Source organism: Delphinus delphis, chromosome 16 (genome assembly GCF_949987515.2).
Source record: "Delphinus delphis chromosome 16, mDelDel1.2, whole genome shotgun sequence".
Classification (NCBI taxonomy): domain Eukaryota; kingdom Metazoa; phylum Chordata; class Mammalia; order Artiodactyla; family Delphinidae; genus Delphinus; species Delphinus delphis.
This window is the reverse complement of record NC_082698.1, coordinates 31,477,376-31,496,514: the sequence shown is the minus strand read 5'-3', so window position 1 is coordinate 31,496,514 and position 19,139 is coordinate 31,477,376. Positions and strand designations below refer to the sequence as shown.

The window sequence follows — 19,139 nt, the reverse complement described above, 5'->3', positions numbered from 1 at the left end:
CATCTTCTTTATCCATTCCTCTGTTGATGGACATTTAGGTTGCTTCCATGTCCTGGCTATTGTAAATAGTGCTGCTGTGAACATTGGGGTGCATGTGTATTTTTGAATTATGGTTTTCTCTTGGTATATGCCCAATAGTGGGATTGCTAGGTCATATGGTAGTTCTATTTTTAGTTTTTTAAGGAACCTCCATACTGTTTTCCATAGTGACACTATCAATTTACATTCCCACCAACAGTGCAAGAGGGTTCCCTTTTCTCCACACCCTTTCCAGCATTTATTGCTTGTGGATTTTTTTTTTTTAAGTAAATAAATTATTTATTTATTTTTGGCTGCATTGGGTCTTCGTTGCTGTGCACGGGCTTTCTCTAGTTGGGGCGAGCAGGGGCTACTCTTTGTTGCGGTACGCAGGCTTCTCATTGCAGTGGCTTCCCTTATTGCAGAGCACAGGCTCTAGGCATGTGGACTTCAGTAGTTGTGGCTCGTGGGCTCTAGAGTGCAGGCTCAGTAGTTGTGGCACACAGGCTTAGCTGCTCCGCGGCATGTGGCATCTTCCCAGCCCAGGGCTCGAACGTGTGTCCCCTGCATTGGCAGGCAGATTCTTAACCACTGTGCCACCAGGGAAGCCCATTTGTGGATTTTTTGATGATAGCCATTCTGACTGATGTGAGGTGATATCTCATTGTAGTTTTGATTTGCATTTCTTTAATAATTAGTGTTGTTGAACATCTTTTCATGTGCCTCTTGGCCATCTGTATGTCTTCTTTGCAGAAATGTCTATTTAGGTATGCTGCCCATTTTTTGATTGGGTTGTTTGTTTTGATGATATTAAGCCACATGAGCTGTTTGTAAATTTTGGAGACTAATCCCTTGTCAGTCACATTATTTGCAAATATTTTCTCCCATTCTGTGGGTTGTCTTTTCATTTTGTTTATGGTTTCCTTTGCTGTGCAAAAGCTTTTGAGTTTAATTAGGCCCCATTTGTTTATGTGTGTTTTTATTTCCATTACTCTGGGAGATGGATTGAAAAAGATATTGCTGTGATTTATGTCAGAGAGTGTTCTGCCTGTGTTTTCCTCTAAGAGTTTTATAGTGTCTGGTCTCATATTTAGGTCTTTAATCCATTTTGAGTTTATTTTTGTGCATGGTGTTAAAGAATGCTCCACTTTCATTTTTTTTACATGTAGCTGTCCAGTTTTCTCAGCACAGTTTGTTGAAGAGACTTTCTTTCCTCCATTTTATAGTCTTGCCTTCTTTGTCATATTTATAGATTAATTGACCATAGGTGTGTGGGTTTATTTCTGGGCTTTCTATCCTGTTCCATTGATCTATATTTCTACTTTTGTGCCAGTACCATACTGTTTTGATGACTATAGCTTTGTAGTATAGTCTGAAGTCTGTGTTTTATTTTCAGTCTTTGGAGGAAAATAGGTGTGACCATAAAGCTATAATTGCATAGATTTGTGTTGCCAGGGTTGGGAGCACATATAACTAACTCCTATTCAGAACCATGTAGAAAAGTTGAGTATCTAACCACTTTCAAGAGAACGATTCCTAAAAAATGAATAATCCTTTGATATAACGTCATGTTTCATGGAATTACCTCTCCACGCCCTTGTTTCTTCTTGGACCATACACCCAAATTACTTGGAGCAATCACATTCTCTCTTAACATAGCATCTCTTCTATGCCCAGAAAAAGATTCTTTCCTTGGGTCTAAGACAACTCTGTCTCCCCTCCACAATGGAGAGAACATGGTTCAGAATAATGGCCTTATTTATAATAGTTAATTTAAAAAATTGATATATTTCAAATTTTAAGTTATCTTGTATCTGTGTGATTGATCATTTTTTACTCTTTAGCCAGTTGACACGTGCAGTTTGTAAGCTTCTTGAACGACGAAGAAAGTTAAAGCCTCAGAGGCAAGAAAGGAAAAAAGTGGCAGCACAGACTATCTGTGACGGAGATATTAAGATTCTTGTCAGAATATTGAGGGCTTATAATATTCCTACAAGGAAAGCAATAGTTAATAGGTAAGGCAATTGCGCCAATTTTTGGAGTTGCAAAAGATGTCTTAAATGTAAATTTCTATACTGTCTTCTTAATAAAACTTTGCACTTGGGGCTTCCCTGGTGGCGCAGCTGTTGAGAGTCCGCTTGCCGATGCAGGGGACACGGGTTCGTGCCCCGGTCCGGGAAGATCCCACATGCCGCGGAGCGGCTGGGCCCGTGAGCCATGGTCGCTGAGCCTGCACGTCCGGAGCCTGTGCTCCGCAACGGGAGAGGCCACAACAGTGAGAGGCCCTCATAAAAAAAAAACAAAAAACAAAACAAACAAACAAACAAAACAAAACAAAAACTTTGCAGTTTATTAATGTTCAATATACAGAAACTAAATGAAAGTTGAAATCTTCATTTGGATAGTCAAACTTACTGTCATTGCTGTGTATTACAAATTTTCAGAAGTTGAGATGCCCAAAGTACCTTTAACATGTATATTTTTGGGTGCTATATCAAATAAATACCTTCTGTCCCTATTCCCTATTGTGAAAACTTAAGCTGCTATTGCTAATTACACTGTTTTCTGCCACTGTCCCCTCACAGTATTGGAAGTATATAGACTACAGGAGAGAGTAAGCTCCATTTTGGATTTATCATTTTAGGTGACTTCTACAAAAATCAAACCTTACCTATCTCTTCTGCAGGCACGCAGTGTGTTTTATTTGCGTTTCTTGGGCAGAGGATATGTAGGGTCAGAGTGGCCAAATTAAGGCATCATGAATATTAAATACTCATGAATATTTAGTATAACCCGAATTTCAAGTGTTTCATATATTTAATCTCATGTATAATTTATGTATTGTGAATATTTAGTGCCCAGGTACCTCAGGAATACTGATCAACCCTCTCTGTCTACATTTAACACTTATGTGCTCTACTTGCTTATTTTATGTTTACCACATCCCATGAACTCTACATATGCAAAACAAATATTTTGCTTACTAGCTACGAATCTATAGTTAAAACCTCTTAAAGGTTTTGCCTGTGTTTTATATTATAAAATATGACTTTATTTATGATAGAATTGATATTCTCAAAACAAATGCACATTTCAAGGCTGTTTTGTGAAATAAGGACATTATAAAATTACCACCATTTTCTATAATAATCAATTTGTAAAAGAAAGAATATTGTAACACCAAAAATAGGAAGAATATAGTCTCAAAGTATTACTTGCTCTATTTTTTTCCTTTTGCTGAGGGTCAGTGAAAACTCTGTCACAGACTGGTTCCAATCCATAGTTCAGCATTTAGGAGCTACCCTTTCAGAGTAGTGATTGTCACGTATTTATCTCTAACCACCTATGTTATGAAGATCCAAAGCAAACTCTATAAGATCCAGGGTAGCTGACTTATATACCTCTATAAGCATAAGCAAAAAGCCACCAAAACTAATATTAAAATTAATTAAAGTGCCTATCTCTATATTGTTTTTCAGAAGAGCCTTGGATATTCCTACTTATTTGATATCATCCATGTCTCGCCTCAGACATAAAGAAACAATCAAATCCGTAACCTCAGATGAGATCTTAAATGAGGTAAGTATTTAACACTTCTGTAAAGTGCCGTTTTGATCATGTTTTCCCTGAATTGCAGCTGGCCCCTAACTGGACTATCCATCTAATTCTAGTTTACTCTCCATAACACAGTGAAGGTGCTCTTTATAAAATGTAATTCTAACTATTTCATTCTCTGCTACCCTGCTCTCAGGGTCTATAGAATAAGGTGCAAGCTCCTTACAATGGTAGCTCCTTAGAACGGCTACCACTCTGTGATGGTCTGGTTCTTACATACCAATCAGCCACATTTCTCATCAGCCCACAGCGGTATCATATCATACTACTACTTGTTCTAGAAGGCCTCCGTATATGCCCTTTCCTTTGCCTGGAATGGCCACCATACCTCCATGTTATTGGCCACATGAACTACTATTTAATGTTTCAAAGCTCAAGCCCAAGCAATGTTTTCTCTGTGAAGTTCTCCTTGTCCTCACCCCAGAGAGTTAATCATTCTCTCTCCTGAGTTACTATTATACCTTGAATATATTTCTTACATTTCATTGCAATTATTTGTTTACCTGTTTATTTTCTCCTGATAGACTTAAGATAAAAATCCTTAAGGATTTCCATTTATTTTTGGATCCTAGCAAAGTAGTACCTGATATTGAATAGGTTGAAGAAATGTTAATTGAATGAATGAATGAATAATGGTTGTTTGAAAAACTGGAAAAAGTAAGCCATCCAGTTATCAGCCAGTAACTAATTTCTACCTTCTATCAGCTATATAAAATGTTACAAAAATCTAGTCGTGTTAATCATGTGTTTCAGGATACTGTGCACCCCTTTGTGGAAGTTTCCTTTCAGCACACTGTGTACCAGACCAGTGTTGCAAGTGGATCTCATCCATGCTGGAACGAAGAAATTAAAGTAGATTTTATGTAAGTTGGAGTCCATTTTTCCTCAGCTTCTAAAATAGAGCAGTAACAAAATTATTTTCTTGAGCTGGTTATTGAAAATAATGATGGATATAGGCTTAATTTTTAAGTTTTTAAATTATGAAGTATTTCTTACATAGATATTAATATATATAATGTATATGTAAATGTAAGTTCTGAGGAAAAATGATAAAATGAATACCTGTGTATCTACCATCTAGCTTAAAAAATGGAGTATTAGCAATATTTTTGAAGGCTCCACTGTGCCAATAACTATTTGTATCCCCTTTCTTTCTCCCCAGAGGTAACAACCATGAATTTGTTTATCATTCCCTCTCTTTATGACTTTAAATCATAGGTATTTATCCCTAGCTATGTTTTATTTACCTGTGGACGTTTTCCAACTTTATGTAAATTGAATGATCTTTTGCAATCTGTTTCTTTACTCTTATTTTGAGCGATTTGTCCATATTCATATGAATATGAATTCATATTCCTTCCTTCCTTTATTTTCACTTCTGTATAGTATTCCACTGTATTAAAATGCCATAATTTATTTATACTTTATCCTGTTGATGCAGATTTGCCTGGTTTTAATGTTTTTCTATTGTAAATAGTATTGCTCTGAACATTCTTGTACTTGTCATCTGGAACACACATGTAAGAGTTTCTTTTTAAGACAGTAGTTCTCAAAGTATTTTGTGCACTGAAATCACCTGTACAGCTTCTTTAAACAGATTGCTGGGCCCAACTCCATAGTTTCTAGTTCAGTAGTTCTCATACATAATTCCATTTCTAACAAGTTCTCAGGTGTTACTGATGCTCCTAGTCAGGGGACACTTTGAGACCCTTTACTTTAGGATCTGTATCCAGGAGTGGAATTGCTTCAACTTTACTAGCTAATGCCAAAGTTTTTTCTAAAGTGATTGTGCCAATACATACTCCCAACAGCGATATAAAAGTTCCTATTGTGCCACATCTTCAATAATATTTTGTATTTTTAAAATTAATGTTTCTAATACAGTGGATCTAAAGTGATATTCTTGTTGTGGTTTAATTTACATTCCTGGATTTCTAATGAGATTGAGTTTCTTTTTTTTTTCCATTTTAAACAAATCGATAGGCTTTAATTTTTAGAGCAGTTTAGGTTCACGGTAAAACTGAGCAGAAAGCACAGAGTTCTTATACATCCTCTGCCTACAACATGCACACACAGCCTCCCTAAAGTGTCGGTGTGGTACATTTGTTACAATCAATGGACCAATGTTGACACATTATCAAAGTCCACAATTTACATTAGGGTTCACTCTTTGTGTTGTACATTCTACGGGTTTTGACAAATGTATAATGACATGTATCCACCACTGTAGTATCATACAGCATAGTTTCACTGCCCTAAAAATGCCCTGTGCTTCACCCATTTATCCGTTCATCCTTCCCCTGGAACCTCTGGCAACCACTGATCCTTTCACTGCCACCATAGTTTTACCTTTTCCAGAGTGTCATTGCATTTCAGGGTTCTCCATAAAAGCAGAACTAACAGGGTGTGTGTGTGTGTGTGTGTGTGTGTGTGTGTGTGTGTGTGTGTGTGTGTGTGTGTGTGTGTGTGTGTGTGTGTGTCTGTTTGACTCTCTTTACCCTCTGTAATAGGGGTGTGCCTCATCCAATTGGTTGGAGGCTTAACAGAAAAAAGACTTACCCCACTTAGGAAGATGGAATTCTGCCAGCACACTGGCTTCAGACTTGAACTGCAGCTCTCCCCTGGGCTTCCAGGCTGCCAGCTTACCCTGCAGATTTGGGGCTTGCCTTCCCCCACAATCACGTGAGCCACTATTACAGAGGGTAGTTTGCCTTACTCAACGTCTACTGACTTTTTTAATGTGGAAAGAACACTTAACATGACATCTACCCTTTGAACAAATTTTTAAGTGTGCAATATACTACTGCTGAATGTAGGTAAAAGGTTGTACAGCAGATCTAGAGCTTATTCTTCTTGCTTCCCTGAAGTTTTACGCCTTGTTGATTAGTAACTTCCCATTTCCCCCTCCCCCCAGCCCCTGGTGACCACCGTTCTGCTCTTTGACTCTATGAATTTGACTACTTTAGATGCCACATATAGGTGGAATCATGCAGTCTTTTTATGACTGGTTTATTTCATTTAGTATAATGTCCTCAAGATTCATCCATGTTGCCACATATTGCAGAATTTCCTTCTTTTTAAAGGGTGAGCAGTATTCCATATATATACCACATTTCCTTTATCCATTCATCTGTCAACAGACATTTAGCATGCTTCCATACTGTTGTGAATAGTGCTGCAATGAACATAAGAGTGCTAACATCTCTTTGATATTCTGATTCAGTTCTTTTGGATAAATACCTAGAAATGGGATTGCTAGATCATATGGTATCAGTTCTATTTTTAATTTTTTGAGGAACCTGCATAACGTTTTCCATAGCAGCTGCACCATTTTACATTCCCACCAACTGTGTGCAGGAGTTCCAATTTTACACACCTTCACCAGCACTTGTTACTTTATTTTATTTTTTTTGATAATAGCCATCCTAACAATTGTGAAGTGATATCTCATTGTAGCTTTGAATTTCCCTGATTATTACTGAGTGTTTTATTATTAGTAATTTTGAGCATTTTTTTCATGTATCTATTAGCCATTTGTATGTCATTTTTGGAAAATGTCCATTCAAGTTTTAGTACATTTTAAAATCAGATTATTAGCTTTTTTACTATTCGGTTGTATGAGCTCTTTATGTATGTTGGAGAGGAACCCCCTTATAATATATATGGTTTGCAAATATTTTCTCCCATTCCATAAGTTGACCTTGTACTCTGACGATTATTTCCTTTGCTGTGCAGAAGGTTTACAGTTTGATATAGTTCCACTTTTTTATTTTTGCTTTTGTTGCCTGTGCTTTGGTATCATGTCCATGAAATTATTGCCACAACCTATGTCATGAAACTTTTCCCCTGTATTTTCTTCTAGAAGCTTTATAGTTTCAGGTCTTACATTTTAAATATTTAATTCATTTTGAGTTGAATTTTGTGTATGGTATAAGATAAAGATCAAATTTGATTCTTTTTTTATTAACATCTTTATTGGAGTATAATTGCTTTACAATGGTGTGTTAGTTTCTGCTTTATAACAAAGTGAATCAGCTATACATATACATACATCCCCATATCTCCTCCCTCAAATTTGATCCTTTTGCACGTAGTTTTACCAACACCATTTGTTGAAGAGATTGTCCTTTCTTCATTGAGTAGTCTTGGCACCCTTGTCAAAGATCGGTTGACCTGACATAGATGCAAGGATTTATATCTAGGCTCTCTATTCTGTACCACTGGTCTATATGTCTGTTTTTAGGCCAGACTGTTTCAATTACTGTAACTTCGTAAAATATGTATTTTGAAATCAGGAAGTGGGATCTCCAGCTCTTTTCTTTCTCAAGGTTCATATTTGATGCTAAAGCTATATAAATAGGCTTTTGTAATTGAAAATAAAGTGCACTGATCAAGACAGATTTAAAATGTGGAACTTAAAATTGTTCTCTAAACTCAAGTAGCAATTTTCAGTTGTTACTTCCTATACATCTTTAGCTCTCCCTCGGGTAAAAGGAATATAAAGAACTGTCAACTACATCTGTTATCAAAGTCCTTTCTCTTTTCCTGGCGCCCTTACCCCCTTCTCTTGCCAATCTTGTTCATCTCCCTCAATTTCTGCAGATCATATGGTTCTTGACTATTTGCATGGTTTTTTGATGGCATCCCTCTGACTTTTTTTTTTTAACATCTTTATTGGAGTATAATTGCTTTACAATGCTGTTTTAGTTTCTGCTTTATAAGAAACTGAATCAGCTATACATATACATCTATCCCCATATCTCTTCCCTCTTGCATCTCCCTCCCTCCCACCCTCCCTATCCCACCCCTCTAGGTGGCCACAAAGCACCGAGCTGATCTCCCTGTGCTATGCGGCTGCTTCCCACTAGCTATCGATTTTACATTTAGTAGTGTATATATGTCCATGCCACTCTCTCACTTTGTCTCAGCTTACCCTTCCCCCTCCCCGTGTCCTCAAGTCCATTCTCTAGTAAGTCTGTGTCTTTATTCCTGTCCTGCCCCTAGGTTCTTCATAACTTTTTTTTCTTTTTTAGATTCCATATATATGTGTTAGCATATGGTATTTGTTTTTCTCTTTCTGACTTACTTCACTCTGTATGACAGACTCTAGGCCCAACCACCTCACTACAAATAACTCAATTTCATTTCTTTTTATGGCTGAGTAATATTCCATTGTATATATGTGCCACATCTTCTTTATCCATTCATCTGTCGATGGACACTTAGGTTTCTTCCACATCCTGGCTATTGTAAATAGTTCTGCAATGAATATTGGGGTGCATGTATCTTTTTCAATTAGAGTTTTCTGTGGGTATATGCCCAGGAGTGGGATTGCTAGATCATTTGATAGTTCTATTTTTAGTTTTTTAAGGAACCTCCATACTGTTCTCCATAGTGGTTGTACCAATTTACATTCCCACCAACAGTGCAAGAGGGTTCCCTTTTCTCCACACCCTCTCCAGCATTTATTGTTTGTAGATATTTTGATACTGGCTTTAATGAAAGATAGCAGTTGTCCTGAAAGCACATAGATTTTCTTATCTTATACTTTATAAAAGAAAATAATGCAGGCAATTTTATAGTCCTTTATGAATAATGCTTTTATAAAATCAGTTAAGCATTTAAATACGTTTTTCTTATTTACAGCTTACCAGGACATGATTATAGCGTCTCAAGCTTATCTAAAATAAAAGATAATATATATATCAACATTTTTGATGAAATGATTATTGAAAAACATGAGGTAAAGTAAAATAATAATCAATGTTGAAATAATTATAAGTTCAGACTGAATGAAGTCTATTAACATATTTGTAAATTTGATTTTTAGATACAGTATCTATTTCCAACATTTTCTAAAAAGGATATGGGGCAACTTGAAATAAAATCAGACATATGACAAGTCAATTCAAAAATAACAGGGATCGGGCTTCCCTGGTGGCACAGTGGTTGAGAGTCCGCCTGCCGATGCAGGGTAGACGGGTTCGTGCCCCGGTCCGGGAAGATCCCACATGCCATGGAGCGGCTGGGCCCGTGAGCCATGGCCGCTGAGCCTGCGCGTCCGGAGCCTGTGCTCTGCAACGGGAGAGGCCACAACAGTGAGAGTGTACTGCAAAAAATAAATAAAATAAAATAAAATAAAATAACAGGGATCATAAACCACATATAAGAGGAGGAGAGATAAATATACCAAGAATTTGGGAAAATTAGATTTCTGCAATTGAACGTTACATTTACATGTGAACTTCCTGGTAGCCAAGCTTTAGCGTATTTTTAAAGTTTGCTGCACTAAGCATATTTACTGTGATAAAGGTATATACATTAAGATGCTTTACACTGTTTACTGACATGTAGCAAGATATCCAAAAGCAGTGGTTATGAACTGAAGGCAGGAATCTGGGGTATTGGCAGCTTTTTTCAAACTTCGGCCCTTCCCCAGATTCAGGTACGTAGCAACAACAATCCCAGGGCTTGGAAATTGAATACCATGGCTTTCTTGATATTCTTAACAGTTGCATATGATCACTAGAATCTCAAAATTGTCTATTATGACCCTGGACTCCCTGGCATTTGTTCTTCTTAGAAGAGAGAGATCAGATTAAAATGGGAGCCAGAATATACTGCATTTTCTTTTGCAAGGTTTTTACATTTCTAACCTGGACTATCTACAAGTGGACCATCAGATGAATTTTCTAAGGAACGGGCCATGGCAACCTAACTGATACCATTATTTCTTGGCAGTAAGCCAACATGGTCCATAATTACAGCAGCAAGGCAGAGGTGGATGGTGGAAAGGTAAAAAATGAAGCAGAAAGCAAGAGAGTGTGTGAGGAAAGCTACAATGAATTATCCTTTTTATCTCCCTTCTTTTATCCTATCTCCTTACTTCAGCCCAGATAATAGTGTATAACTTTAATATTAACAGAAATTCTGAGTTTATGGATTTAAAAGAAGTCACGTTAACATAAATAATCTAAGGTCTTCCTCTTGGTCCACCCTCTACTCACAGAACCTCCACCAGTCCCTCCGAAAATTTTCTGGAAGCCTCCAAGTAGTCCTCATATATGTGCCTAAACATGACTGTTAGCTATAGTCATCCTTCCCATTTCAACAGTGTGTGTGTGTTCTTTTGATTCAGGCTCCACAGCTCTCAAAGCCACTTAAAAGAATCTCACCACCACCACTGTTGACATTGCCCCTGATTAGGATGCCATCATCTGTGCCAAGGGTATTATCTCCCCAATTATCCTTGAGCCCAAAGCTATGAAACTTCAGAATACCCAAGAGGCACTGGATTCTGCACAAACATGGGAAGAATGGCCCTATTTTCTCTGAATTCATGCTACATATTATATATCTAGATCTTAAAGCAACAGTATTGGTACACAAAATCTCACAGTAGAAGAGCTTCTCCAGCCGCCGACCCTAATCATCAGGGGTCAAACCCAGGACAAGGGACCTAGTGGGGTACAGTGCACACCAACCCTTTCCATGTCCTCATTGTCCTCTCTCTTCACCTTGCTTCCTAAACTCAGCCCAACTGCTCTCACCTTCCCTAATTACAAACAAAAAAATTCAGTGGATATAAGTACATACTAGTGCTAAAGAGAGGGATATTGCCTATACTAGTCTTAAACAAGCAACATGCCTGTCCCAAGAGCTATTCTCTAACACCTTTCCTATATTCCCCCATTTCAGCACTTTTGTTGATGAAGTGAAAAATTTATATGGCTAAAAGTGGAGTGAATCATAGAGTACTGCCAGTGGGGTTGGTCGTGGTGGTAAATGCCAAACCCATTTATGTCTAGTCCCTGCTTCTCTTACTACACATACTTTCTCTAATTTAAAAAATAGGATTATTGTGGCATAATTATCATATAATAAACTGCACATAATTAAAGTGTATACTTTGACAAGGTTGGTTTTTTTTGTTTGTTTGTTTGTTTGTTTTTTGCGGTACGCGGGCCTCTCACTGCTGTGGCCTCTCCCGTTGCAGAGCACAGGCTCCGGACGCGCAGGCTCAGTGGCCATGGCTCACGGGCCCAGCCGCTCCGTGGCATGTGGGATCTTCCCGTACCGGGGCATGAACCCGTGTCCCCTGCATCGGCAGGCGGACTCTCAACCACTGCGCCACCAGGGAAGCCCCTCTGACAAGTTTTGACGTATATATACCCATGAAACCATCATCAAAGTCAAGATAATGAACATATCCACCACTCTCAAAGGTTTTCCCCTGTCCTGTTAGAATACCTCCCTCCTTCCTTTCCTTCCTCCCACCCCAGGCAACCACTGATCTGCTTTCTGTAACTATAGTTTACATCTTCTGGAATTGTAGAAAAATGGCATCATACAGTATGCACTTTTTTCCCCTTGGTCTGGCAACTTTCACAGAAAAATTATTTTGAGATGTGTCTCAGTTGTTTTATTTATCAACTAGTTCATTAATTTTTACTGTATAGTGGTAGTCTATTGAACACATACATTCTGTTGTACGTTTAAATATTCAGCTGTTGATGGACATTTGGGTTTTCTTTGGGGGTGGCTATTATAAATAAAGCCGCTATGAGCATTTGTGTATAAGTCCTTGTATGGACAAATGCTTTAATTTCTCTTGGGTAAATACATAGGAGTGAAATGGCTGGATCATATGGTAAGTAGACATTTAAGAAACTGCTAAACAGTTTTTCCAAAGTGACTGTACCATTTTTTATTTCCACCAGCAATGTATGAGACTTCTAGTTCTTTCACAGTCTTACAGACAAGTGGTCAGACTTAAAAATTTTAGCCACTCTAATAACCGTGTGGTTGTATCTCATTGTAGTTTTAATTTGTATTTCCTGATGACTAATGATGGTGAGCACTTTTCCATGTATTTATTTGCTATCTGAATATCTTCTTTGGTGAAGTGTCTGTCCAAATCTTTTGTCTATTTTTCAAATTGGGTTATTTGTTTTCTTATTATTCAGTTCTGAGGATTCTTTACATATTCTGTGTACAAATCCTTTATCAGATATATGATTTACAAATATTTTCTCCTGGTACATAGCTTGTCTTTTCATTTTCCCAACAGTGCCTTTTGAAGAGCAAAGTTTTAAGTTTTGATGAAGTCAAATTTATCAACTTGCTTTTGGTGTCATATGTTTTAGCTCTGTTTTTGCTTTATATATTTTGTAACTCTTTATTAGGTGCATGTACTTTTCTTAATTTTTGAATTTTATTTTATTTATTTTTTTATACAGCAGGTTCTTATTAGTCATCAATTTTATACACATCAGTGTTTATATGTATATATGTCAATCCCAATAGCCCAATTCATCCCACCCCACCCCCCCGCCACTTTCCCCCCTTGGTGTCCATACGTTTGTTCTCTATATCTGTGTCTCTATTGCTGCCCTGCAAACTGGTTCATCTGTACCATTTTTCTAGGTTCCACATATATGCCTTAATATACGATATTTGTTTTTCTCTTTCTGACTTTCTTCACTCTGTATGACAGACTCTAGATCCATCCACGTCTCAACAAATGACCCAGTTTCATTCCTTTTTATGGCTGAGTAATATTCCATTGTACACATGTACCACATCTTCTTTATCCATTCGTCTGTTGATGGGCATTTAGGTTGCTTCCATGACCTGGCTATTGTAAATAGTGCTGCAATGAACATTGGGGTACATGTGTCTTTTTGAATTATGGTTTTCTTTGGGTATATGCCCAGTAGTGGGATTGCTGGATCATATGGTAATTCTATTTTTAGTTTTTTAAGGAACCTCCATACTGTTCTCCGTAGTGGCTGTAGCAATTTACATTCCCACCAACAGTGCAAGAGGGTTCCCTTTTCTCCACACCCTCTCCAGCATTTGTTGGTTGTAGATTTTCTGATGATGCCCATTCTAACTGGTGTGAAGTGATACCTCATTGTAGTTTTGATTTGCATTTCTCTAATAATTAGTGATGTTGAGCAGCTTTTCATGTGCTTCTTGGCCATCTGTATGTCTTCTTTGGAGAACTGTCTATTTAGGTCTTCTGCCCATTTTTGGATTGGGTTGTTTGTTTTTTTAAATTGAGCTGCATGAGCTGTTTATATATTTTGGAGACTAATCGTTTGTCTGTTGATTCATTTGCAAATATTTTCTCCCATTCTGAGGGTTGTCTTTTGGTCTTGTTTATAGTTTCCTTTGTTGTGCAAAAACTTTTAAGTTTTATTAGGTCCCTTTTGTTTTTATTTCCATTACTCTAGGAGATGGGTCAAAAAAGATCTTGCTGTGATTTACATCAAAGAGTATTCTTCCTATGTTTCCTCTAAGTGTTTTATAGTGTCCGGTCTTACATTTAGGTCTTTAATCCATTTTGAGTTTATTTTTGTGTATGGTGTTAGGTTTTATTATATATTCTTTATCACAGTCTATCTTTATATAATATTATGCCACTTCATATATAGTGTAAGAACAGGATATTACTATACTACCATTTCCCCTCCTGTGCTCTGTGTTAGTGTTATCATACATTTTCCTTATATGTATGTCATAAACTCCACAACAGGTCATTATTATTGCTTTAAATGGTCAATTATCTTTTAAAGAAATTTTTTAAAGGGAGAAAAAAAATCTTTTCTATTTACTCTTTGGTTTCTTTTTAAAAAGGAAGAGAATTTTTTATACTTACCTACATGTTTGTGTGAAATTATCCAACACATGATATAGAATGAGTAATAGAAAAATTATTTATTTTAATAGGATCACAGTTTCAAGAGCTGCAGTGGTCATTCATATATAAGAAAGAATTGGCTTGGATCCATTGTCTTCCCTTTCTCTGCTCTCCTGCAACAATCTGAGGTAATAGAAGATGATTCTTTGCTAATTATTCTGAATTTTTGTCTCTGGCTAATAGAAATACCTGTGTCTTTGAGTCAGATTCTGACTGGCAGGTTGATAAGTCAGTCAAAATGATCCTGTATTCAACTGCCCCATGGGTGTTGGAGTATTTGAAGGTTTTAGCTGTCTCTGGAATAGGAGACACCCACAAATTTATTTCATGTATTTTTAGAGTGTTTGTTGATGAAGAAAAGGACAGGTAGCCTTAGATCTTAAAGCAACATTCATATTTGCTCATAATAGTTTTGTAAGACCAGATTCATAAATATTCTGATTAATGACATTGCTTTGTAACCATGGGTTCCAGGAGTTTCAGCTCCTCAGACACTGTTTATTGATAATGGTGAGACTGATGATTAGCATCTGTGTCTGTGGTACCCCCAGAGGGCTCTGCTGTTGGGTTTTGCAGCAAGAAAATGCCTACATGGCCAGCAAAATATAAAAACCCCATTCTAGATTTCATCGGGGCCCTGTAACTTACAGAGATATGCCAGTTACAGATGATTCAGCAATGAATTTTCTACCTCAAGGAGTTCACTGTCTATAGAAGAAAACCATTTCAGTACGACATGGTAATGCTGTAGGGCTTTGATAGGGGCATGAGGTTGGTACTATGAGAACACTGAGTAAGGAGTACCCTACCCTTCCTGGTTTGGAGGGGGAAGCAAGGGGGTGTTCAGAGGGGTTCGGGGTAGGTGAGAGGAGAATGAGGAGGAGCATGAAAGGTCAGGGGAATATTTACAGAGGAGATAACTTTTAATCGAGTCCCTAAAGATGCATTTATCAAGCACACAAAGTCATTTGACTCAGAAGGATTTATGTATCTATCAGTTAGTACTGTATTCAGTCATATGCAACAGAAAACCTGACAGTGGCTGTTGTAAGAGGTCTATTTATCTCACAAAAAAGAAGTCTAGATGCCAGTGCATCTGCTCAAGAATATCATCAAGGATCCAAGCTACTTTTGTCTTTCTGTTCTACTCTCCTTATCATGTGACTTTCATCCTCATAATTGCACCTCCAGCCTCATATTCATGCTGCAGACAGGAGGTGGGGTGAAGCAAGAAGGGGCAGTGCCTGTATCAGGAAAACAGACACTTCCCCAGAAAACCTCTCAGACTTCTTGCATTTTACTTATGTGACTTGGTCACTACATGGCTGTCATGTTACCACCTAAAACTGTTGGTAAGAAAGGAGAAGAGAATGGAGGAGAATAGAAACGTCTGCGTATTATGCAATCACAGGATGTCATGAGGGAGCACGTTGAAAATACAAGTGCTGCAAATAAAGAGCAACGGAGATTTTAAATTGTTGGAGGTATAGGGCTTCCTATGTTTGTAAATCCCTGCAGGTGTTTCTCAGTCTCAGGCCAGATGCTAGGATAGAGAAGTAGTTAAGAATGTGAGCTTCAAAGGGGGACCAGCCGGGCTTCCCTGGTGGCGCAGTGGTTGAGAGTCCGCCTGCTGATGTAGAGGACACAGGTTCGTGCCCCAGTCTGGGAAGATCCCACATGCCGCGGAGCAGCTGGGCCCGTGAGCCATGGCCGCTGAGCCTGTGCGTCCGGAGCCTGTGCTCCGCAGCGGGAGAGACCACAACAGTGAGAGGCCCGCGTACCGCAAAAAAAAAGGTGGACCAACCTGGGTTGTAATCCCGGCTCTACTACTCATTAGTTTTGTGATCTCACACAAATTACTTACATGCTCTGAGCCCCAGTTTCCTTATCTATAAAATGGAGATAAGAGCGGTATCTACCTTATTAAATAATATGATCTATATCAAGCACTTGGCAGAATGCCTTGTACATAGTAAGTGCTCAATAACTATTAGTTATATTAGTAGTAGTATTAGTTATTATTGTAAATTATCTCCTCCCAAACATGCGCGTGCACACACACACACACACACACACACACACACACACACATAAGATCCCTCCTCCAGTGGACTTTGGGTCATCCTTCCTGCTGTTATATTTTTTTTCCTCTTTCCAGACCCAATGCAAAATGTATCATGGTCTTTTAGCATTTTCTCTGAGCTTAAATTAGATCTTCTAAGAGCTTTTATCACTCTGGTCCATTAACTTGCTTCATTGTTTCATCCCTTTCTTACTTCTGCCTTCTCCACGTACTACATATTAGACAGGGACCCAGGGTGTCAAGGTTGCCTATGAACAAATCATCATGGAGAACCTTACCATCCTTGTGCAAGTACCTATTAGTAGAATCAGCATGAACCCATGCAAGCCTGTTTCCTGCCATGGAGAAGACTGAACTGAGCTATACTATATTTGACTGATGTTTATTTTCATCATGCAGAATCCATTATACTGATATACTCTTTCAGATTAGTGGAACATTTCAAGTAAATATTCCACCGGTTTTGCTTGGGTATACTTGGAGTGAGACTTATGTGTCTCCTAAAGAAGATTATAATGGACAGAATTTAAAAGAATGTACCTTCTTAAATATTTTTGCTACTATTGAACCTCAAATATCATATGCCATCTGTAATCCAGAACTAAACAAGGTAGGTTTTACACTGAATTATTTTCATATATACTATCAAAGAAGTGTTAATTTCAAAGCTGACAAAAATGAATGTTGGTTCTTGATATTTTCCTGTGGAGACAATATAGTACAATGTTGAAATGTTTTCAACTCGATTCTAGTTTTCAGGTCAAATAGATGTTTTGGAGAGAGCACAGATTTTTAAAAAAAATTGTAAGGCATTATTTCCTGAACGAAGAATCACAACTACTGTTTTTAATGATGAAGGGATACAGATCTTAGTAACAAGATATATCAAGGCATTGAATCCACCTCAACAACTCCTGGATATATTTCTTCATGATTCTAATGCAACACTTGTAAGTTATATTTATTTTAGTAGCTTTATTGTGATATTCGTATACCATACAATTTGCCCTTCCAAAGCATATAATTCAATAGCTTTTACTTTATACACGGAGTTGTGCCACCATCACCACAGTAAATTTTAGAACATTTTGATCACTCCAAATTTATATTTATTTTAACTTGTTTACTTTTTATTATTAACTTTGAGTATAACTTTCTTATTAAAATTACTTTACCTTCAGAGACAGTTTCCTGAGAGAGAAACCGTCTATGTTGCAATGTGTCCTCTTGAGCACCAGATGGGAGAAAACATTTCTTCCTGATCCCCTTCACTTCTGCCCACTTGTACTAGAGAGTCACTGTTGCCACACCAGTTCACGTGACCATATCAGCTTCACAACTTTTCTGTCAAACTTTGAAAAATGACACAGAAAAATTCCTTTGACTTCCAGGCAAGATTAAAAGTTATGTTTCTAAAGGAGTTGTGCCCTCTAAGGATTGCTTCTTGTTGTATGTGGGAGTGAAGAAACTATGTTTTTTTGTTTTATTTATTTTTGGCTGCCTCGGGTCTTCATTACTGCACACAGGCTTTCTCTAGTTGCGGCGAGCGGGGGCTACTCTTCGTTGTGGTGTGTGGGCTTCTCATTGCGGTGGCTTCTCTTGTTGCAGAGCACGGCCTCTAGGAGCGCGGGCTTCAGTAGTTGCAGCACGTGGGCTCAGTAGTTGTGGTGCACGGGCTTAGTTGTTCTGCAGCATGTGGAATCTTCCCGGACCAAGGATCAAACCCGTGTCCCCTGCATTGGCAGGCGGATTCTTTAACCACTGTGCCACCAGGGAAGTCCAACTATGTTACGTTTTGCTCTGTAAACCGCCAACATAAACACTTCCCACCCCATCCTTATGTGGCTTTATGCATATCTGTTATTTACCAGCTGACAAAAGAGACATGTACCTGTATTCATTATGGACTCAGAAGAGAATGTAGCTTCTTCCACTTTGAGAAACGAAAATGTGAAATCAGAGATCTAGTCTCCCGTTGAAGAAAAAAATAAGCTTTGCAGACACCTTTACTTTATAGGTTGGAACAGCAGCACCATCCATGAAATACAAACCACAAATTGACTGTTTCTGAAGTTCCTATATTGTTATTAATTTTGGTCTTAAGTTGATAGATTCCACAGAAGGTGATAAGTATCTTTTACCTCTTCCTCCATTAGAAAATTAGTTTAATAATGGATTTCTTGATCAAGAGCATCACCACTTACTAAAACATACATGGAGAGAATAATCAATAAACAGGCTTTCTAGGATCTTTTGTTTTTTAAGTCTTCTGCAACATTTATTGATAAACAGGAAAGGGGTTTTATTTACAGTTTTAAAGCTCTTTTTTGTCACTATTATTAGTAATTTTCTATCTATGTATGGTAATATCCAGTTTTAAAAATACTTTATGATTTAAGACTTTAAATCATAACATGTCTGTTTAGCTGATTAGTTCTCCCCTTTACTTCTAAAAGAGAAATTGTACAGTACAAGAGTCATTCATTGGGATTAGATTTATTAATCTAGTTACCTACTAGTTTGACATTTTAGGAAGGAGGTAATTGGGTTTTTTTAATGATGGATAAACTTGTGCTGGTGTTTTGGATCTTATGATGCTGAGCATGTTCTGCACTGGTGCTAATGTTTAACATAATTTTATATTTACAAACATACCTGCTACCCAGAGGCAAGTATTAATTTAGTCCATATGGACTACTGACCCCTCTTGAGACTGCA

At 37.7% G+C, this 19,139-nt stretch overlaps 1 protein-coding gene across 3 annotated transcripts in view; it reads left to right on the top strand.

Annotated features, from left to right (window-relative positions):
- Positions 1-19,139, top strand: part of CC2D2B (coiled-coil and C2 domain containing 2B) — a 96,378-nt gene that overhangs the window by 61,914 nt on the left and 15,325 nt on the right. For 2 of the 3 annotated variants that reach the window (XM_060033631.1, XM_060033630.1), the window contains exons 1-3: positions 9,356-9,376; positions 14,368-14,466; positions 17,174-17,371. In XM_060033631.1, coding sequence (XP_059889614.1) covers positions 9,356-9,376; positions 14,368-14,466; positions 17,174-17,371 — 318 coding nt within the window. Of the gene's footprint in view, positions 1-1,862; positions 2,034-3,500; positions 3,598-4,386; positions 4,497-9,279; positions 9,377-14,367; positions 14,467-16,848; positions 17,032-17,173; positions 17,372-19,139 lie in introns of those variants that run through there. The other variant, XM_060033629.1, reaches the window with a different exon arrangement.